Source organism: Parambassis ranga, chromosome 9 (genome assembly GCF_900634625.1).
Source record: "Parambassis ranga chromosome 9, fParRan2.1, whole genome shotgun sequence".
In the NCBI taxonomy this organism is placed as follows: Eukaryota; Metazoa; Chordata; class Actinopteri; family Ambassidae; genus Parambassis; species Parambassis ranga.
Genome location: NC_041030.1, coordinates 18,764,206 through 18,788,107, shown reverse-complemented (window position 1 = coordinate 18,788,107; position 23,902 = coordinate 18,764,206). Strand labels below are relative to the sequence as shown.

The window sequence follows — 23,902 nt, the reverse complement described above, 5'->3', positions numbered from 1 at the left end:
GGAGGTGGGGGTGGAAGGGAGGTGGCCTATCATGAAATGATTTGCGTAAACAAATAGATCCTGACTGGTGGCATAATCCTTCCCATGATGGCCAAAGGGCAAACTTAATGCACCAAGATATCAACGTCAAAGTCAAATAGCAGAATAGAGTCTATTTTTTTAATCCACTTATCCGAGTCCTTGATTTCCTGCACATTTGCCTCGTTATTCATGCTGATGAAAAATGCTTTTGAAATGCAGTGCCTTTGGGATACAGGTGGTGCACATGAATCAAAACCATGGTGTGTGTGTGTGTCTGTGTGTGTGTTTTGATAAAGAAAATACTTAAGTTAAACTGATTTTGTATAATAACTGTCCGGGAGACGTGTTCTGCTGTTGTAATGCGGATGAATGCTTGGGATGCTGGAAAGGAAGAGAGGCAAACAGCTTGTTGACTTTTTCTCCACCTCTTCAAGAAAAACCCCTCAATGCTTCAAGTGATTGACATATTTACTCCTTCTCCAGCAAAGTCCTCCACCATCCCTCTCTCCATCTGTCACTGCCCTTAACGGCACCTCGTCTTGTTGAGAATGGGGCGAGAGAGGCAGGAGATTAGGGAGCTAATACTGTATTGGAAAGGACGAATAATCTCACAGACACCGTATCTTTTCTCATAAACTCTGAGGCGAGGGGACAGTCTTCCAGCCTGACTGACAGACTGGCTTACTGATTGACTGACAGCAGCCAAGGTTAGGGACTGGAGCAGGCCAGTTTAAATGCCCGTTTTACAACATACCATCTTAGCCCTCAGGTCATGATTGTGGATGACCGACTCTGCTATCAGCTCTAATCCAGGCCTAAAGCCCCAGCCGTTCCCTATTCCCACAGGACCAAGATTTTCTTGGGGACGTGAGAAGGTTTTGTACTCATTTATAGTTTTTAAATAACCAGGGCAAATTTCTGATTGCATTTGGAAAGCTCAGGGGACACATCTGGCTGTGTGCGTGGCTGCCATCATATGGCCATGGGGCTGTCGTACATGCATATAAATGGTATAAATTTGCTCCAGACTTTTATCCTGAAGGCTGTGGTTTGTTACTTTCTTTTACAAAAATATCACTTCTCTTTCATGGTTAGGTTTCGGCAGTAAAAACCTTGGTTACAGGGCACAATTGTGGTCTAGAAAAGACCATTTCACAGTATAAAAATAGGCAAATATAAACTTTTCTACATGTTATCCTGGTCAGATGGAGGATTGGGATTGGGAGCATTCGCAGACATCCCTCGTATATATTTCCACTACAGGAGAAAAATGTGTATGCTCTGGTAGTTCATCAGCAACTGACCAAAGTGGTAGGACAAAAAAATTCAAAATCCAATATCAGTTATTAACAGATTTCCCAACAATACCCTGCTAAAATGGCCCCATGTGAGTACAACTTAGGTCACTTTTCATCATGCCTCTTCTGCTTTTCATAATCTACTTCTGCTCCAAACACTGCAGCAGGATCAGACTTACTTCCTTCATAAACACCGTCTCATGCTGTTCCCCTGAGAGCACAGAATGGACTCCCCATTCCTGAGTTTTGCTTCGCCCATCCCACTCTAGAAAATGTGCTTAAAGGATTTTTTTTGTGACAAAAGAAAGAGATTAAAGTTTACTTGTACATACCCTCCTCAGAGACTCTACAGTTCACTCAGGGTGCAGCTATCTCAACACGCTGGCTATATTTGAAGCAGGTGACGGGATTTGCGCTTGATGCCACACGCATGCTTTAAGGGATTATTTTTGAACATACACAACTTATTTCCCAATATGTCCTGCACTCTGGAAAATCAAATGAAGTATGCAATTTATAATATTACGCTTGTTTACCTATGTTATGAAGCTGTGGTGCTTCATAATTCAGTGCTCTCAGCATGCCCACACGCAGCACTGACGGAATCACAACCCTAACAGAAAGAAGAGCTTGGAGAGACAAAAAAGGAACCTGCAAACCCAGCAAACTACAAAATGTTCATGTTGCTTTACTCTGCTTATTGTATCCACATTAGTACTGCATAGCCTGACGATGCTGCTTGGTGAATCCCTTATAAAAAAACCTTTGACTTTTAGGGGGATTATCCTTTAATAGGGTTTAAGCCAAATATATGAATACACTTTAATTAAGCCAACCATGTGGCTATGATGCTTTTTTAATTAAATGTCATTACAGTTTTCTGTATGTTACATCAGAAAAAAATGTTTGCAATAAATCAAATCTGGAGCAGGTAAAAAAAGGCTTCAGATCTATTTTTATTTACCTTTATTGTTTCCTTTCGAGGAACAGAGGTTACATATCTAAATAAATCCTCCCAGGACCTTGACATCTTTCTCCTTCCCACACATAATAGATAATGGAATAATTCACTTGCCCTTGAGCCCCCTTGTTGCGCATCCATACAGAACTTCTTATTGGGTCGCCAGCAAATTGAATGAACCTCCTTTCCATAAAAAAGTAATGGACTCCTTTGGATAGCCCTCTAAATAACGCAGACGGTAGGAGAGGTGAGATGAACCAATTTATTATCTGACTTTGAAGAAGGTGCACACGGAGGGTAAGGTCACTCTCTCATTGATCACCGCCCCCCACCCCCCCTAGGGAAATGATAATTATGTGTACCAACATGGAACGAGGTCACCTCCAACCATGACCAGGAGTGGTTTAGGATGTGTCCAGAGCTTTCATTAGTCCAAGACACGCAACTACCTCGAGAGCTTGAAGTGAAATCTAATTGAAAATCTCTCTTTGACTGCAAGTTTGGTCTATTTACTGTACATTTAGAAAGTTTGTGACCTGCTGTACTGTGTATTGACATGCTTGTAGAAATAGATTTACTAAGTCATGGAAACCTGCACTACACTTGCAAATCCAGGCTTTCCAACCTAAATCACAATGTTGGGCTGCAACACAAATCTCCTAATTAATTGAGATGACAGGCAGGTAATAAAGTTCCCATCTGGCATCTGTCTCTTCTAGGACAGCTTTAAGCAGAAAAGCAAAAAAATTCAGTCAAATCATTAAGTTCTTTTATTAAATGTATGATCTGTTAAAGTTGCATAAATTGTGCAACATATCAAACATATACTGCTTCAATCTTTGGGAGCAAAACAACGACAGAAGAGTTAAGTATTTTATTAATTTATTGAAAAATGTTTTCCACCGCTACCTATATATAAGCAAAATTAATTTGTTCCTTTAAGCTGCTGAGAAGGGTTGTTTCTCTGTTTAGTTAAGATATTTAATAACACATATGCTTATAGACGACTGGATCAGCAAACGTCCTCTGATTATAGTATATTGTGTCGGCTGCTCATCTTTGGAAGCTAAAGGCACTCCTATCTCAAAGTCAGATCAGGTCTACCAGACAGCCATCAGCTCCCACACTGATTAGCATCGAGGGGGGGTGGAGGAAAGGGAAGTCAGCGGGTGTCTTGATTGCACTCTGTAGTCGTCACATTCTGCATGCACTGCTCCATATTTAAGATGATTATTTTAGAGGTGAACGCTAGGCTGCATGGCTAATGTAAGTCTCTCTGAGAGCCAAAATTGATGTGCATTATTTACAACTTCTACATGCACAGTCATGTAGAGAGAGCCGTGGAAGCCGTTCTCTGTGTGTGTGTGAGTACTGTGGAGATATGTTAGAAAATGAGATGAAGTAAGGTTACAGACAGAGGATAAAATTGCTTTTCTTGAAGAAATTTCTGAGTGGAGATAACTTACAGACAGAGAGGTGATGTGAGGAACGGAAAAAAGGAAATGGAGAAAAAGAGTGATGTGACATCGAAGGCCCACAGGGTGTATCAGTGGATGTGGGAGGAGGTCTTGACTCTGATACGCCACAGACAGCAGATGTTAAAGGAATCTAGAACCTTACTCGTAAATACCAAGACTCAGCTTCTTGGACGAGACTCAAATAGGCAGAGACAGAAGGTTAAAGCAGCACAGAAACAAAGTCGAACAAGCAGGTCTGCAGGTCTGATACAAGTGTATGCAGAGAGTTAGTTGGCTGGAGATTGCAAATGATGTCATCCACTGAGGGACATTTTTAGCATCAAAATGATGGTGGTTGTGCTGGATCTATTGGATGCTGCTCTACCATCTGCCTGTGTGAAACACCTGGTAGGTGGCAAAGATGGAGCAGTGATGAGAACATGCATGGGGATAGCTCACCTGTTCATGTATGCATGCCAGAACCAGCATGGAAAGAGGGAGCACATGGTGTGAAAATTACACTGATCACAGGTAAGATGGAAAAAGACAGGTGTCAGGTAATTAAAGATGTTGTGTGTATATTTATGGGTGCTGTTTATATTTTTAGCTCTAGTAATACAGAGACAGCTCTATTTCATTCTGAAACCTGACATGTTTGGGGCTAGTGAGGACCAACTGACACGATAAATAACGAACACAGAAACAGTCCAGGAATCCAAATGTCATTTTTAAAGCTACAGTGCAGAGCGTTCGTCTCCCCCTTCTGACAGTGTGACATATTGTGTGATAGTGAGACTTCTTCTTAACCTAACTTGTACCGAAGACTGCAACCAAGAGAAATGTGTTGTTAGCTAGCGTGAATTGTTTTTGGCCTAGCTTTTCCTCTGTGGAGAGTGCTGAAGTGATTGAGGGCGGAAGCAGATGTCGCCTTCTAGCTTCAGGTGGATGTATTTCTTTTTTGGAGCATCCCGATCCTTTTTTTTTTTTTTTTTTTTGGATATCTCCTAATTTTTATCCCCTGCACTCGGTGGTATGTGAAAATGCATATCTGATTGATGATTTTTAGGGATGTCCCGATCAGGTTTTTTTGCCCTCGAGTCCGAGTCCAAATATTTCTTTCAGCGCTTCACGCTGACTGCTCATCGCTGTTGCATCGACTGTGGATTTCCACTTGTACGCTGCTTTGCCAAACTGCCCGCAACGCATTGCCAAGCTAGGACATTTCACACACACAGCGGCTCATCGAGGTCTCAAACCCAGGACCTCTCGCACAAAGGCAATTTCCCCATTGTGGGACCAATAAAGGTTTCTTGAAACTGTCATACCCCTACACCACAGTCCTGATCGGGAGGTAACGTCCAATTCCGATCGAGTCTGAAATCACGTAATCGGGCCCGATTTCCAATCACGTGATTGGATTGGGACATCCCCAATGATTTTGCGATGATGTTTGGAAACTGCTTTTCACTTTTTGGTTGATATTGCGGGTAAGGGAAACCTCACATTTTGTCTGGACTTCATGTCTAGTTGCTTCCCTCTATAGCTTTGCTACCTTTGTGCCTCACTGGAATGCCACCACAGGCACCAGCTTTAAAACTAGATATTTACTTGGTGCTAATCAGCACTGTGTATTTAAAAAAAAAAAGTTACACACTATAGCTTAAAGCTTCACCCTTCCACAGGGAGAAACAAAGAAACATTCTGGTCCTTTTCTATTGACTTTGATTGTCTAATGAGGGAACAGATCGTGTGAAGTGTGGTCATAAGCAGGGAATCATGAATTATTCACATGGCTATTTTGCATAGCAAAGGAATTCACAGCTGAGGATGAGGTTGAAGAAAAGAGTTGAAACATGTTTGTCCACTCTGAACCCGTTGTCTAATTACCAGCGTATATCTAGATCTTGTCCGGAGATTCCTCTCTCTCTCTGTCTTCACTACACTGTGGTGCTGATTGGCCCATTGAGCTTCATGCTGCCTGTCATGGCCACCTGCAAACTGGATATGTTTACTGACACAAATTAGGGTGGAACTCCAGCAGCTCATTAAGGAGAGAGAGATTGAAATACCAAAGTGTACATTCCCGATCTGTTTGCTCGTTGAGGTCTGTGCATCCAGACAGGTGTGTGAAGAAACCACTAAGTTAATGCTAGGAATTATTCCCACAGAGCAACTACAACCACACGTGATGGTGGGATAATTGGAGGCTGAAGTGGAGGAAAAAAGCAGCCCAGAAGGCCCCTTAATGCACAGAGCTGTGGCTGCTGGTCTGTCAAAGCTGAGTTTTAATTAGCTTCACTGTCATGGAAATGTTTATTTACAGTTTTCTTTGCAGTTGCTGTTAAATATTACTTGTTTAATTGTCTGATTAAGTTTGAGCCAGATGGCAGTTTTATCTTCTGTCTGTCCTCTCTATTAATTAGGAGAGGTGTGCTGCAAAGTATTTAAATGCTGTTCCTTCTCAATAGCTCAGATTCACATTGAACTGTCCAAACCCAGAACACATCTGTCAGCTGGCTGTTTGAGTGGTGCATTTACACTCCATTGGCAAAATGAGTTCCCTTTCACAGCTTCCAGGCATATTTTCCGTGGTCCAAACTTTTCTTCTCTTGCTCTTGGGTCATTCTCTGCAGGAACACCTTCTGCCAGTCATCCACTGGGTTCCTATACAGCTTCCTCCTGACGCGTTGTTCCTCTCTGGTGTCATAGTTGTGCTAATTAAACACAGGGCGCACAATGATCATTGCCCGCTGCTCTCCACATACATTAGCATCTGCAGAAGGCTCTTCAGTAATCTCCTTCACACAGGAAGAAGTGCAATGAGGAAGTGTGCCTCACAAGCTGCTAATTAAACCCAACTATGCCTACTTCCCTCCCTCCCTCCCTCTGCCTTTACACAAAGAACCCTCTAATCACTCCTAACTCAATTTGGAAGCAAGTAAAAGATTTATGATGCATGAAAGAGGAGAAACACTACCAGTTTGAATGTTAACAGTCTGTGCCAAGAAGACCTTGTGATGCCAGAGATTATCTCTCCTACACATGCTGCTACTAAAATAGCATTGTCGAGTTTGACCACGAATGGCACAATGACGATGAAGACGTGGATATTTTTGACAGAGCGACCATGACGACAGAGCAGCGTTGGCAGTCGTAGGAGGTTTGTCATCATTTGTCAGGCGTGCTTTGTTGAGCTGTGCAGTTGAAAACCCCCTTCCTCTTCTAATAAAACAACACAGCTGCAGACCGCTTTTATTTTCATGCTTCAAACTTCTAAAAATTTCACTTCTTGGGTCAAAACAGCTCGTAGCAGGAATGTAAAAGCAAAGCAGCAGCTACAATGCAGGGTGCCTCGAGCAGCAGCCTGTAATTCACATGGAAGAGCTGTGGCCGTATGTCACGGAGACGTTTCTGCACTCGAATCATACACAGCAGCATATGAAAATGATATTCACTTGTTAACATTCCTCAACATTTCTCCCTACAAGTTCTCCCCCTCCGCTCAGCCTGTAGTGACTCCTATAATGAACCTCGACGCTAAAAGCTCTTGCGAATCTGAGCACTAACGCTGCAGTTTGATTTGATTTTAGCCCTACAGAGAGAAGGCAAATAGAAAGAGCTGCCAACGAAATCCAGCAGGTTTACTCAAGTCAAGTGAAGCCTTTAGGCTATAATTCACTGGCTGGGAAAAAAAAAATGAATTTATTTTCCAAAAGGGTTCATCTTCCAGTTGATGTTACAGTTCTCATTTACATAACTCTGGAGAGTAACATTCAGAGATATTTTAATTTTAATGAGATGTTCTGTAGCACTTACAGTGTTCTGACTTTACTGATGCTTTGTGGGAACAGTTACTTTTTCTAATATTAGTTTCCTCAAACTAAGATTAATAAATGAGCTCATTCTTTTCAGGTTGAGCGTTCTCAATGTTAATTTTATAATGTAATGTAGAAATATTTCAGTTAAAGATTTGTGGTTAAATAAGTTTGACAGTACTGTGTGGGTTGATGAGACTTGACTGATATTAGAATTAAAGCATGAAAACAGGAAGGAAAAAGAGAATTTTAAAAAGAATCCTTGTGGGGAAAATTGCTCTGCATGACAGCTGGATATGGTGATCAATGGGAGCATGAACAGGAGATGTTGGTCACTTTTCTCGTCAGTCGTAAAAGCAAAGATTATTTTTGGGGAAGTCACCACTTCTCTAGTGTTATTTTCCCCTCAGATGTTATGAGTTTTATGCCTCAAAAATTACTGAAATTGCTGCCATCCCTCCATTGTTTGTGTGAGTGTTGCCAAAAGTGCTGTCGAGTTGTGCATTTAAGAACTTTAACACTACTTATATGGAAGAGTTATGTATGTTTGGTTTCTCTTTCTATTTAACTGAGAATCACAGCTTGACTTGGGCAGGGTTTTATTCCAAATCATTTAAAAAAAAAGTGAACTAAAGCTTGATCAGGACTATCGGATGGACAAGCACAAGCCTCGCTTGTGCTGTTGTGCTGGAGTGCTGAGGTCAGAGTTAACGGTATCGATCCCACACTAACCTCCTGCAGATCTTCACCTGATCCCTGCTAATCAAATTGAAACAGCTCCGTGTAACATTCTGTATGCGTTATAAAAGCAAAGTTTTTCAGTTTTTTGAGTGCTTCTTTTTGTGGAAAGTGGTTACTGGATGTGATTAGAGGTCGTGCAGTCTCCCCTTTGTTATTATATCTTGACATTTGATTGCAGGCTCACATACGCGCAGACTTCCTGCTGGTCAGAGGCGGCCAGTGCCCGAGATTGTTGTGAGCTATAATGATGGCCTTGGGCTCGTAAAATTCACTTCAAGTTTCTGCACTGCCTCGCTCTTGCCGGTGTTATAATTGTGCGTGGACAATTTCTATTACGATTTCTGACATATTCAGAGCTTTCTAATCAACCTGAGTAACCTTTGCTTGGAGTTACGGTTCTTAGGTAAACATTTCCCTGGCCAGAGGCGGAGGTCTGAGCCAATCGACTCATTTGTTCTGTTTGAAAGTGATTGCTGCCGAGTGGAGACTGCTTTAATTTGATTGATGTGTGGTTCACCAAGCGGTGGATTTGGTTGTAATTACTCTTTGTGCTCACCGTGATAAGGAAATTAATCAAGCCATTATGTTGCTCCCATTTTATCATCAGGACACAATAATTGAATAAACCAACCTCACTTGTCTTCAAAGTCACTGTGGCTTGCAGCGTATACTCACTCGCTGGAAGGTTAAAGGGATCGCTATTGCTGATTGGCTGATAGGGAGGCGAGGACGTTGATATTTAGAGATGATGTAGTCATTGTGATTGGAGTAATCAGGGCCAGTTCCTCTAATTGAATCACAAAGCCACAGTATCAGCTGTGTGTACAGCCAAATAAACCACTTTGTTTTCAGCAAAAATTGTTTCGTTCATTGACAGAGCAGCAAGAAAAAGTTCCAAACACCACAACGCCTCTGCTCTCTGCTGCTTCAAGTTACATTTTGCTGCAGAAAAGATGAAGTACACATAAATATTGACTGTCGAAGAGTAGAAAGATAAAACATATCAGTGGGCTTGTTGCCTTCATGGCTGTAGTTGGTACTAAGAACAGTTAGAGGTAATAAACTGAAGTTAAAGGCCAATAACGCCAGCAGTTATCACAATGGGACAGAGTGCGCTAATGGGCATAATATAAAGAGTATTTTGTATGTTTCCAGAGAGTAACCAGCACTACCTCTCACTCAGCTGGCTTGTATGCAGCACTCCTTTCTCTTAGCTTTTGAATCTTTTGTTGTGTTGAGCATATAGGGGGAAATCTGGTTACATGTTGAATTATCATGTGTTCTTATCTAAAATGCTGATAATAACTATAACATAAATGTAGTAAGAACTGATTTCCATTATAAATAGTGTAAAAAGTAGAAAATTATGTAAATTTCATGTAGTACATTTCACCGAACATGGATCTTGTCTGCAGCAACAGAATTAATCCATAGATAAACCCAGAAATTAGAGGGAAAAACAGAAAGCTTTGCTTTCATGATTATATAACTGCAGGCTTCATGCTGAAGTTAGTTTTAGAACAAGCTAACAAAGACAAAAGAAAGTGCCCGGAGCCACTGATATACTTCCTACTTTTGAGCTGAACGACCATTAAATCTTTGATGTTCACTTCTATCATTCTTTATTCCCATCATGCATTGTGAGAAGAAAATAAAGAGGAGAAGGAAGAAGAAGAAGGGGTGGCCAATTTAAGGCTCATCTCAACCGTCCAAGAGGATTTGCATCCATTGCTGCAATTTATTTTGGCAGGAGGAATGTCACCAGAAATCTATTATCCATCTGCGCACATCTGGGAGAAGAAAAAAAAATTGCCTCCCCTAGGACAGGAATACATGAGGGGATTTACTTAGCTATAAGAAATGAGACAGCAGATTCACATGCACAGGACAACCTTCATATGGCTGTCACAGATACAGCAGTGGAAACTGGTTCCATTTCAGAGCAACGTAAGCAGTTTGTAGTCTTAATATCTTTGCTAAATATGTCAGCTCACTCAGGGAGCTCATTTAAATTCCTTAAATGTCACGTATAATGAACATTTTAGTACAGAGACCTATTGACATTTTACCTCAATTCTGAAGGCAGTTTTAATGATCCAGAAGTGTGATCTCTTGCTCATTTGACTAATTAATTAAAACTGCTGACGTGCAGGTTGTGTTTGTGTGTTTCTTCAGTTGAATGACTGCCTCAAAGTCTCATAAGATTTAATCAATAACACTTGAACTGAAAGTATCCACTTTTCACTGGAAAGTTTGGAGTGCGCCATGTGAGGAATGCTTTTCATTCGCTGGCTGTGGGTTTAATTGCTCACTTGTGTCCTTTGGGTGGTGATAAAGTTGTTCATGACTCAAGCCTGAAACTTGGATAAACACTCAGTGTAAATGAAAGCAAAGTGACCCATGGGGGCCACCCTGTTGGGATTTTAATTGTGGTAGTAGATCATCTCCTTCCCTAGTAATTATCTCAACTATCATCATTCCTATAATAACGATAATCAATTGTTCCTGGTTGCTCTGACAGGGATAATGAAAAGTTTATTAGCCTCTCTGAACCTCACACGAGTGGGACTCTTAAATCATCTGTGAAACTGGGGAGGAAAACACAGAAGCACTCTAGTTCTGCACTTTTGCTGTCACTTACATAAATTTTCCCTGATTCTCGAATCAATGAAGGTCGTGTGAAACCTTCCTCAGTCTACATTATCTGCTGCGATAAGCCTGTGACGTCTTTACAAGCAGCAACTCGGAGGAGAGTTCATTAAGTGCTAATTTACACAATTTGGCATTGCTCCACTCTGAATTATCAGGATGTTTAGGTTGCTCGACTCCACTGTACACAGCAATGACACTGAGGAAATCTTTTTTTCTCCAATATACTTCCTGTAGAAGTAAAGTTCCCTTCAGGGTGAACTGATGACTACCAGCATTATAATAGCCAGAATTGCAATCTGAATTTTCAACATGACTACTTCCATTGAGTGCCCGATGCTGTTTTTCCTGTTGTTGCTTTACCATCAGCTGTATTGATCCTTCCAGGTATATGTCCTCGCTTGTTTACCACAGTTTGTTATTCATTTGCTCTATTAGGAGTGAGTCACCCAGTAGGACGAAGCACCTGTGAAGTACCAAAATAACAAGAGGGTCGACCAGTATGGATCTCAGAATGCTGGATCCGCCATTTACAAAGCCTTTGGAATCAACAGCTTGGTCATTTTATTGGTGGTCAGGATGCCAAATAGCACACATATATGGAGTTGGATAATTAAAGAAAATTTCTGCTTTATCTTTAGTGTGTTGAATCTGCACTGCTAAACTGAGGCTAACAGCCTTTTAAGGTGATAAAAATGACAGATGTTTATGTTAAGTGCCCCCCTGTAGTCATGTTGAAAAGTGTAATTAAGTCTTCCAATCACCACAGGCGCAAAGGACAGAGAGAGAGAGAGTTGCAGATGTGAGAGGTTACATGTGTCAGTTATAGACAAGTTTTTCAGCCTAAAGCTAAACATACAGTGACTGAAAATGACAAAAAACCTGTGTTCCTCTTGCTGAAGATAATGTTTTTATTATTAGACCTTTGCCAAACATTCAAACATAGTGTTTCAGGAATCAATAATCTTTTGTTTATATGTGAGGATATGCTGCCAATCTCATCTACCTCTTAGCAAAAAAAAAATTAAACGAGTTTATAAAGTTTTACTGTTCCTTCAAGGCGAGAACACCAGCTATAATGAGACTACATTTTCACAAATTTGAATTAAGAGCATGTGCATACCCCAGCGTACACTTGTACACTCCACTTGCAAACATGTATAATTAAAGATTAATTGAAGTAAATGGACCCTGGAAGCAGAGGTTGTGAGGCTACAGTGATTTACGCTGAGAGAGCGTAACGCAGCGGAGAGGGAGTACATTTGTCTGTCTGTGCTTTCAGGATCACGGAATAGAAAATGCACAAATGCCCCCCCAGAGTGTCTCTCACCTCTGTGTTGTTAAGATCTCATTCTGTCACAGTTGGGGGGTATCTGAGGGTTAGAAGGGAAAGTTTGCATTCAAGTGCTGTGTGGTTTCCTATACATGCTCTGGATTTATGTATGTATGGAGTTTTTTCTGCAGCTCGGACAGCTCGTTGGAGGGAACTGCCAGACAAAAACATGTCACAGGATGTAATTTGGGGCAGCTGAGACTGCAATCTGCATTAATCACCAGTGTGATTTCTGACATTTTTCAAAAGCAAATGGCAGATCTGTGTCGCGCTGTTTGGCTGGTTAGTGTAATGGCTTGCCTGCATGCTTCTTGCACACCTGTACAGTGTCAGCCGATGATGTGAGTCGGAGCCCTCCGACAGCGAAGCCGGTGTTGTGCGGAGCAGCTGGCAGATTACTGAGCAGCTCCTGGCAGATATTGTGGCAGTTTATCTCAATTTTACATCGTAAATGGGGTGTGGACAATGAAACTGTACACAAACTACGATGATCCTCCTGTGACTCAGTCGATGATGTTTTATGAACACCTCACCAACACAAAGCTGGATTATCACCACAAAGGCAGATGGTTATAAACAAGAAGGTTACACAAGCACAAATAAACACACTCTGTCTTCTAGGAAACTGAAATTCATTTAAGGCTGTTAATAATATATATATTTTATATTCTTTAATCACATACCACTATACCTAGAGAATAATAAATAGGATGAAGAAAATCATGACTTAATCAATCAATATTCTGTTGTTAAACTACTTAATGGTGCAATTGTTTCAGCTCTAAACAGGATTTCAGGGTTAAATAGAGCCTTTCCTTATCAGGAAAACACTAACACAAAAAATATCAGACACATCCAGGCAAATGAAACAAACACTATGTTGACAACATGGCACCACAGAAAATGGCTAAGAGAGATGGATCAGGGGCAGCTTTGCCTTATAAAATATCAGTTAAAAGCCATTTTTACCCCCAAATGATAAGTTTTTCTTAGTCTTGATGCCTTAACCTAACAAGTAGTATTTTAAAAGAAAGAAATGTGACTTACCACTGTATATTTTTGCTGAATGATTTACATAAATAAAAGCAAAACCAACAGTGTTAGTCTGTTTAATGGCTCCTGACCTTTGTAGCCTGCCTGTGGCTAAAAAATGCTAAATAATATCTTTAAAAACAGCGTGGCACTGAAGATAATATTCAATCAGGAATAAATAGTGTGTTTCCTGGGGGTTATTTTCAGCTTTTATTTGGTGTACTTGTAAATATTTAGAGCACTAGGATGGGAGATTCAGAGCTGCCTCAAAGAAAACTAAAAAGTCCATAAATTCAAGATGCTACCCAGCACCATGGTGTGGTTCGCTGATGTGTTTTTATTAGTTTATGGGCTAATATATCAGAGTGGATCTAGGGCACAAAAGAACAAGACAATTCATTTGCAAAAACAGATTTAGTAGCCAAAAATTCACAACAACCTCAGCTGTCATATATTTGGCAAAGTATCAGTAGATATAAACAAATCCAGCTGTTGACACCGTTAGCGTACATGCTGCACCCATCTCATCACCCATCATTGGACCTGTACAAAGATGAAAAACATATCCTCACTTCCTTAAAATAAAATACAAAGAGACACAGCCATCCTGTTTGCAGCATGTTTTTTTGCACCATCTGCCAGTATGATGGAGCCCCATGTAGAGAGGAGATAGACGCTCCCTCTGTGACAAAGTCTGAAACAAGAGCCAGGCACAGCATGGCCACCCCTCTCACTCTCCTGCGACAGAATTAGTCATATCACCAAGGGACCTAGCTGTGCATGCATACCGTGACATGCTGCATATGATAAGAGCAAGAGGTCCAAGAGTCAAGAATCTGCATCTGCATACAAGACAATGCATTTGAATAAGGAAGGTAATATAGACCTGATCCCAGCCCCGTGTCTCCATTTTACCTGTTTTAGGATTTTGAAGGATTAGTGTCTACATAACTTTTTGTCATCATGCACCCCCACTTAATCTTCTCAGCAAGCATTTGTATCCGTTTAAAGCTTTTACCTTTTTTTTTTTTTTGCTTTAAATTGTCCCCTGAACTACGTCTCAAACTGCAGCCTGCTTATGAAATACAAAGGGATTGCCCATGCTTCAAAGACAGTGAGTGATTTTGCAGTATGTGTGAGAGGACAGAGGCCCTGCAGTAAAGCCAGGTAGTTACAGCCTGGTTAGTTTTAGCCATAAATTGCAGGGCTGACCTGAGATTTAGAAGTCATAAAACACTGCTTTTAGACTGACAGCATAGAATGCAGAAAAGCTTTCTGGTCACAAAGCCAAGCGATAAACATAGTGCTTTTTTCACCCTGAACATGCCCAGGAGCCAAAGACATACATGTGCAAAATATTGTCTATGTTGCCGACAACGAATCTGAGTGATACAAGTCAACATGACAGATAAGACAGAGCTGCTGTTGCTGAAATTTGATCATGGGAGATCATTCAAAACCCCAAATTGGCCCAAATTCCTCAACATTTTGACGTACAAGTGGACATTTGTTTGGTTGTCCCTCAAAACGAGGAGAAAATTAGCCAAATCACTAGGTTATTAAAAAGGTTCCTTTCCCATCAGCCACTTTGATCGGACTAATCATCCTTCCTGGTAGCTGTCTTTATCTCCCCTATCACCTTTCACACACTCGGTCATGTCGGAACACCCAGTCTGCCGTTTTACATTATTAGTTCGCTGTCAGGGGCGCTCCCTCTTATGCCGAAAGTGCTGAGGAAAAAAAACGAAGGTGAGGAAGATGGAAAGCGACGGCTCCTGCCTGCTCGTTGCTGGGGGAGGAGGAAGAGGCAGCGTTGACGGCCTAATCTCTGGCTCTGATTATCTTCTCATTACAATCAGACGGGAGCCACTCCATGAAGAAGAGAATGTGTAATTACACTCAAATCTCCCATGACTAAAACAGAGAATAATAAGCAGGGCTAGGACTATGTGCTCACATCAAATCACTCCGTCTATTTAGCCATTCATTCTGCAGCCACGTTTGACTGCAAATGAAGATTTTTGGGAGGTTCAGAATGAAAGTGGTAGAATTAGTAAACACTTGAATTATGATGGCTTTATTTGGATGCCAGAAATGATTGCTGCTCTTTTTAAAACTATAGAAAATAAGCATAAACATGGAGTAACTGACTTCTTGATTTTTGTTTTAATGTTTTTGTTATGACCATCTCTGCTCAGCACGCGATAGAAAACACCATTTCCCAAAATGTCAGGCCAACTGAGGCATGTAACTAAGTACGTTTGAATTGACACATTGATTTGAATGGTAAATGGCTGACCTCCAATTTTCCTGGAGAATGGTTGGCAGGAAGAAATGGAGGGGAATAAAACACATACCCAGTAGACCAGAGGGAATAAAGCTAACCAAGCATGCTAAATCCTCCCTCACCATTGTGTGATGGAAGCGTTAACCGTGTGGACAACTAGAAAAATCTCCCAGTGAAGTTCTCACTGAAAGCTTGAGTGTTAAAACTTTTTTTTTTTTCTTCCCTCACAGTTCAGAAACAACAACCTGCCAACCGCTGAAGACTGATGAGAGGAAGTCAGCGGACACAAGGGTGGGCACGGCGGACAGGAATGGCTGCATCAAAGGAAGCGGACGTAAACACCGCAGACGTCGCAGGGCCAGGAGGTGAGACGGACTTTATGCTTTCATAAGTGCCTAACAGCAGAACAATCAAGAGCTCAAAGAACACGTGCTTGTAAAGAGATGCTGAGAAATCGATGCCCTTTAAAGATCACAGTGAAGCATCTGAAATGATGAAGGTTTTTTTTGTTTTAAAAGGTGCTTCTGCAGATTACAGTGCTGACTGTGATAAAGCCTTTTAACAAAAACTCCTTCAGGGCTCAACTCTGAGTGAGGAAAAACTGAGCTAATCTCTCCATTCCGGTGCAGGGAATGTAAACATTCTTATCAGGTCGGGGCCCGGTGGAGAAATACAAAGATGTTGTGAGGAATTCCACACTGTGTCATTCAGATTCTCTTTCAGCAACACCTTGAACCCAAAGTCTCCTCCACACATGCTGAGAACAGTTTTTATGCTTCTTATTCTGAGGTGGGAAAAATCAATCCAGGCAGATTTTTTTTTTTTTTTACTTCAAGAAACCTCTTAATTAATCTAACACCTTCAAAGCCTTCGCAGTTGCACAACAGGGAAGCAGGCAGTGATATGTAAAACACGACTGAAGGCGCATCTAAAGTGCGAGAGAGCATCACAAACATGAATCCTCTCTGTTTGGATGGACAACACCCAGCGGCAGCGTCTCTTTGTTTATGTATTTAACAGAACACTTTGATTAAAAAAAAAAATTCTGAATTGCAAGAAGACATCTGATAGATAACAAGCTTTCTCTGTGGGCAGTGGGAAAGGGAACGATTGGCATTCACTCCGGGGTCAAATGACTCTGCTGCCGTCACACTTGTTTTCCGGTGATTCTCAGCCACAAATACCACATAAATTCCTTCTGCCTCCATTCAAGCACTTCTCATTCATCCTTCATTGAGCTTTGAAATAGGAGATATGAAAAAAGTAACTTAGGTGGCCTTCAAGCCACATTGTTTACAGGCCTTAGTTACAAACTGATTCTGTGTCCACAGATTTTTTTTCAGAAGTAACACAATTGGGGAAAACAAAAGCGAGTCAGTCATCTTTTTTTGCGGTTTTATCTATGTTTTAAATTATATACAAACCAAAAGAACCCAGATTTGGTCAATAAAACATCCTCAGGATATGACGCATATCTGCATGTATCGTAACAGAACATACGGATGTGCTGCCCTTCATGCAATGAGGAGAGCAATACAAAGGTTTGCTTTACGAAGTAAGGTAGAGTGGTGTTGGCGGCGGTGGGGGTACAGGCAGGACAACAGACTCTACCTCAGGAATCCTCAGTTAAAGCCCCATGACACCACAAGCTGTTTTGTTTTTTAACTTGCTGCAAAGTTTCATTTTTTCATTTTCTTATTTCATGTTAATTATTATATGTTCTTTGTATGCACCAACCACTAAGGCAAATTCCTAGTAATGTGAACCCCCTTCACTTACATGGCAATAAACACGATTCTGATTCAGATTCTGATTCTGATTTTTGTCCACAGTTATGTTTCTACAGTTGTTATACATAGTATACAAGAGTCCTATAAGGCTGCCTGATTGTATTTGAGACTCTTACCTAGCAATTTGTTATTTGTTATGTACACAAACTACAGAGGCACTGAATGAGGGGACACCAAATTCAAGAAAGTTGAGTAAAGAGGTTTGTTACTTTACAATTTGTCTTTAAAAGAATATGAACAAATAAGGAGGGGGAATTGCCCACAATATGGGGGAATATTTATGTTCATGTAGATTCTAAGAAAAGATCACATCACTGTGTGGTCCTCACATCTTTACTGTTTACAATCATGTTGGTCTAAACTATTATTTGGCACCTGTTCAGTGATACTTTTGAGCACCAGAGTGGAAATGTGACCATTACTTCATCCGGTTTTAGTACAACCTATGTAGAGGCTTCACATATTTCCTCACAAGCAGCAAAAAAACATGAAAAAAATTTTTTTCATTTTCATTTATTAAAAAGTGGCTAATGAGCTAGATCCATTTCTAAATACTTTGTCTCCATTACAAAGCACTCTCTGTGAAAAGTCTTCCTCTGTTGGAGGAGACATTTGTTCTTTGGATTGTTATCTTGCTAATTGGCCAGCAGCAGCAGAAACTAAACCCAAGTTAATTATAACATCAAACCGCCATCCTCTGACACTGGGGGCCTTATAGAAAAAGTATGTTGGCTATAGTACAAAAAGTCCAAAAGTTGAAAAACAGTGATTCATTTAGAAATGAACCTCAAAAACCCTGCAAGTTTTACATAAAACACATCAAATGCATGGATATTATATTGGTACATAATTGTGCCTAAAATAAAAGGCAACACACTCTTCAGGAAAATGGGTTGGATTCAGTATTCACAGGCTCCCACCATTGTTTTGTGAAATCACCATTCCCAGTGTAGCTTGCAATTGACTGCTCCCTCATTCTCCCTTTTCATTCTCCTCATCTCATCATAAGAAACAGTTTCTGCTTGCAGGAAGAATCGCAAAGGCTTGCTCTCTGTCTACGAGGCCAGAATGGTAGAGGTGTTAATGAGTGACAAAGCATTCTCATTACCAAGAGTGGGTACTTGGGCTTGGTCTGTCTAATCAACCCTAATGCATTTCAGTTCCTAATGCTCCAAAACTGCCGACGATTCAAAGCAGGGCCATTTATTACAGCAGGACGCTCTTCTGCATCCAATGAAACAGGCACACAGTCTCCAGAGCCACCGTGGTCGCATATATCAAGGAGGAGTGCAGTTTGTCACTGTCTGGATCTGTCCCGATCACACTAACCTTTGTGCATGACCTTCAGCGTGTGTAACATGGAGGTACATTTCTTTGAATTTGACATATAAATGGAAACAATTACCCTCCAGTAAGCGTGAAAGTGATTCAAAATGTAGCCTGCACAGCTGCTGTTTGAAGGCATTTAAATATATGCTGTAGATAGACTGATATGCTATAAAACTATCCAGCCTGTGTGTATTTTGCTATGCAAGCCCCATGGCTGTATGAAGAGATGCATGTAAACCAAAGTAAACAGTGGAGAAGCTTGTTTGTGTTAAAAAAAGTTAATGTTTAGATGTGTATTTTCATCAGCTGTCGTTAGAGCTTGAGCTCTGTCTTGTAGCAGCTCACAGTTGGTAAAGCCAGCTGGGTTTTTTTCCACATCACTGTTTGTGTGAAGGCTTTATCTCAAAGAGAGCAATTCAAATGTCAAGTCTGAGGTTGTCCTTGTAAACGGCTGTTTTCCCTGGTGGAGAAATGACTGAACCAATCAGAAGCAGGACGATTAGCTGGTGTTACTGTTACTGCCCTGTTATGAGCAGTGAGAATTGGAACATTGAAGTATCAAACCATAGTTTTTTTTTAAGTTTTCAGACACCATTGTGACACCTTCAACCACTTTTCTTTGCATCACCCGACACGCTCGCTCCTGTCTTTGTTTCACTCACTTCTGAACTTGAAAGGACCCCTTTCAGTGAGCCTGTGGCGCTTCAAAGGCCGTCGTCTCCTTTTCCATATCAGGCGTTTTCAGAGTTTAAATGAAGTGGACCTCTGGACAGACATCAAGTCGGTCAGCAGAGGGAATCTGACAGTTTTTTTTTCTTTCTGTATAACGATGAATTTACACTTTAAGAGAAGAAAGAAAGGATAACAAGATTGTCTGAGGCAGCAGATCCATGCATATCAAAATGTGTGCAGGCGTCTGGTGTCTGTGAAATACAGAGGATTTAAGAATTTCCTGCGTTATCAGAGAGCCGAGGTTCATTTTAAAGATCTAACAAGGGCTGATGTTAAAAAAGAAAGGGTAAAAAAAGAAGACCTCTGCTTGAAATGAGCTTTGTGCATTATAAAAAATCATGACGAACACACAGTGTTACTGAGATCTCATTGTAATCTGAGCTCTTCTCTCTCTGAGTGCAGCCATCTTGCCGTCAGTTTTGACTTTAGCGAAGCTGCTCTGTACCAGACTGGATGGGATTTTATCATCCTGTCGTGATGGGATCATCTCATACGGGACATTTGGCTCACAGATAATCCTGTTTATGATCGTTGTGTTTATTTGGAGTTACGTGATGCCAGCGATGAGTCATGTGGATTATTTTACCCCACCCATTCTGTTGTCTGCAAATATTTGGGGGAAAAATCATATTAAACTTGCACAGAAGATATTTTTATAGTTTTTCATAGATTGCTAAAAACAATCTGAATAAGCCCCATACTGGGTTTCTATCACCCAAATCCACGTCTATTGCTGCAGGGACTTCAACACGCACGCGAGAAGAAAAAAAAATGGTGTCACACTTGTGTGATATCAGATAAATAATAGGTGGTGAAGAAAGTGTTCAGCATGAGTTCTCACGTATTAGAATAATGTACTTAAGCAGCTATTAATAAACCTGTGGGAGCTCTTTGCTTCACTGATTTGATGATTTTAAGTGCTCACCAGTGCATACTTTCACACTGTAAAGATGAGTTTCTGTTCATTTATTTACCGGCAGACAGATTCTACTCCAGTAAACATCCAAACAAGCTGGCATTTATAGAGATGTTTTATTTGTCCGCAGCTGTTATTCTTCGATTTCTTACTAGCTTATAAAAATATGAAAATGATCATCTGAATCTTTTGCTCACCTCAAGTCTAGAGAGCTTCATACTATGAGCAACTTTCATTTTTGTTTTGTTTGACCTGTGCCACTGTCATAGCATCAACTTTAGCCATCACCATAAGCTGTTTTCTACAGAGCCTCTCTGATGACATGGTCAAAAAATAAAAAATTCGTGGCCACAAATTAGTATTGTTATTGACAGGGCACACGGGAGCGGGCTGCCCAGCCAGGGAGCACCCTTCCCAGGCAGCAGGTATGATGAGCGTCCCTCTCTGGGGAAATGTGCTGGAGCACTGGGGAGCTCCAGAAGCGCAGGGGAGTGGGTGCCCAGCCAGGACGCACCCTCCCTGGACACCAGGGAGTTATGAGTGTCCCTCTCCCTGTCCATGTCGCTTTAACTCCTGCCCAGACCGGGCCGGGCAGCAATGAGCGTCCGTCTCTGGAGAATGTGCTGGAGCACTGGGGAGTTCCAAGATGACCATGTCATCAGAGAGGCTCCGTAGTTTTCAGATAAATAATTAAAAAAAAAACAACAACAACAAACAGACCAACCACAGGCACCAAGTAGAAGACACTAGCACTTGATTTATGCTTCTGTGTTTGGTGTAGGCCCTCCAGACCAAACATAGATCGAAACAGCTGTTAAGATGAGACCAGATAAATAGATAGAAGAGTTAGTGATTTGAGTTTCTTCCTCTTGTGAGTACTTCTTTTGAATGAAGACGGGATTTGTGCTGAGCTGACATTCTGACCAGTCATGCCAGAAAAAAAGCAAGAACTGAACAACTGGAGCTGGAGCCACAAAAATAAAATACCTGCTGCGGAGTCGTTTGACCCATGGATGAATGCTCACTGTGCTGTTTTTCACTGAAGTGGATGTCAGTGGGTTATTTGTCTAACGTGAGATGAAGCTTCGAGCTTACATGCTAGTTATTTTCTATTAGCAGTAAAAAAAAACAGATTCGGGTGACACAGAAGAGAAGTCATGTTAATGATTTCTTCACAACTCCACAGCCCCTCCTACGACGAGGATCTGTCACCTCGGCCGAAGGGGAAGAAGAAGAAGAGAAAGTCTGAGCGGAAGAGGAAAAGGAAAAGGTCGGTTCCATAGTTGGACACCTTTTTATTGTATGCCCTGAGATTAATAGACTCAAAGGTGTAGAGGAGGAGAATTTGAATTTCATGTATTTTTTTTTCAGGTCTCCCTCCCACAGCCTGTCCCCACTGAGGAAGAAGAAAAAGAAGAAGAAGAAGAGCTCTAAGAAAAGCAAGCGGCACAGGTACTGTTTGTTTTGTATAATAATGCTGGAGAAATGGTGTGACATTTTATTTTTAGGTGACCCAAATTTGTTTTTTTCTGCTCTCTAGGTATACCTCCAAGAAGTCAAAACACAGGTACACACACTTCATTATTTGTTGTTTGCATAATTTCAGTGTGTGTGGATGTGCATTCATTTCCTGAGGTTAAAAGTTTTTACATTAAAGTTCTCACCTGGAAAAGTTTCTGCCTTAAATGTGGGACCTGCCTTCAGTAAGAGTACTGGATAATTCTCTGTATGTACCCGTGAGAAGGCCGGCTGTCTGTGCAGGCTCTGTCAGTGTTAACACCTCTCACTCACCTCGTCTTTTCCCTTTTGCCCCCGCCAGCTCTTCAAGTTTAAAACGTAAGAGGAAGGATGAACGCAAGCACAAGAAAAGGTCAGTCTGTGATTGTTGCATCAGGATCATGTACTATACAAATCCTACAGTACACAGCTGATTTTGTGCCCCCCTCCCTTCTCCAGCCTCCTCTTCCTCCTCTAGTGGTAAGCCTCTTTAGAGCATGGAAGAAAGAGCAGATTTTTGAAAATGTAAGGGCGCAACGGGTGAATGCAGAAACTTTTCTATTTATTTATTTATTTTGAGCAAAAGCGTGAAAAAACCCTCGCAAAGAGGAAAACTGATTGAACGCTTGAGCCACAAAGGGAAGAAAAAAAAAAAGGGGGGGGCGAAAGAGGGTAAGAGAAACCAATTTCATGCTGTGATCTAGCAGCTTTTTATAATTCCACTTTGGATGAGCGTGTCGCTGTTTGTTCTGTAGCTGCTTACTGCAACAGAAACCGCTGCTCCACGACGGCGCTCTTTTCTTTTCGATCGCTCCTTCATGCCTGTGCCTTTACTTTACTTTACTCTCCCACCTTCTCTGATGTGCTTTGTGTATTTTTCAAACATGGCTCGTTTACACCAGAGTGACAAACACACAATGGCTATGCTATAGTCAGTTATTTAGGAAGCAGTCTGGGAACTCATCAGCTATTGTCTGGCAAGTGTCTGACGAGTCCAACACACAATGTTACATAACTTTTAGACAGGCAGAGACAATATTTAGTGCAGCAGGAATGATGCACATTTGAAGGCCTCAACCTTGGACCCCTTGAAATGAAAAAAAAGATCTATATGTTTTTATCATTGCATTAAATAAGTTCTGTGTCTTCCTCTGTTAACCCTCTGATTGACTAGTTAGCTGTAGGAGGTGGCCCCACTTCTTGCCCATTGACCACTAGGCTCCAGCCCCCCCTGTGATCTGTGACTCCTCCTGGAAAGATAACCTCTATAATCAATGTTTTTTTTCTCAATTAACAGTATTAAAATGCTGAAATTTGTGTTTTAATGTTGTCTGCTTGTGGACGAAGTATTGTGCTTCTTTTGCTCCTGAGTTTTCGCCCACACACAACCTCTCAATTCCTTTCCTCCGATCCTGCACATTGGGCCGGCCCAAGGCATATGCGAAATATGCCGTCGCTTAGGGCCCCCAAGAGCACCAAAAGTCCATGAAAATATATATTTTATTTTTATTTTTTTTTATTTTTTTTTTATATTTATTATTTTTTGTTATTTAAAAAAAATAACATTGATTAATACAAACAAGATGATATTACACATTCAGTAGCGTGTATTACACAGTGCAGCCTATAGGATGATGAGGTGGTGGTATGAAATTTTGCTTAGGGCCCCATAAAGGCTTTGGCCGGCCCTGGTGACGATGATGCCAGAACTAAGAAGAGAAAAAAAGGACACAAACACATTAACTTTATTAAATAGCTGACATGAATTGAGAGAACGGCGTCCATAACTGTGCTATAAAATGAACATAAAAAGTATTGTATGCATAGTAAATTAAAATGAACGTGATTGCTGAGTGATTTTCTGTCAGTCAGTCTTATCTCTTCATCTGCTCGTGTCTTTTCTCCTCTGCTCTCCTTCAGTTCACGGACGCACTCACGTCGGAGACGGCACTACCGGAGGTCAGAGTCGGACAGCTCTTCCTGCTATTCTTCCACAGAGGACAGGTGGGTGCTCACCTCCCCACTTTCAATCCCTCCCACTCTC

The 23,902-nt window shown here is 41.2% G+C and overlaps 1 protein-coding gene across 1 annotated transcript in view; it reads left to right on the top strand.

Annotated features, from left to right (window-relative positions):
* srrm4 (serine/arginine repetitive matrix 4) overlaps nt 1–23,902 on the top strand; it is a 46,138-nt gene that overhangs the window by 15,694 nt on the left and 6,542 nt on the right. Inside the window, exons 2-7 of the mRNA XM_028414885.1 lie at nt 15,825–15,959; nt 21,548–21,631; nt 21,733–21,813; nt 21,902–21,928; nt 22,181–22,231; nt 23,779–23,862. Of these exons, the coding sequence (XP_028270686.1) occupies nt 15,825–15,959; nt 21,548–21,631; nt 21,733–21,813; nt 21,902–21,928; nt 22,181–22,231; nt 23,779–23,862 (462 nt within the window). The remainder of the gene's footprint in view (nt 1–15,824; nt 15,960–21,547; nt 21,632–21,732; nt 21,814–21,901; nt 21,929–22,180; nt 22,232–23,778; nt 23,863–23,902) is intronic.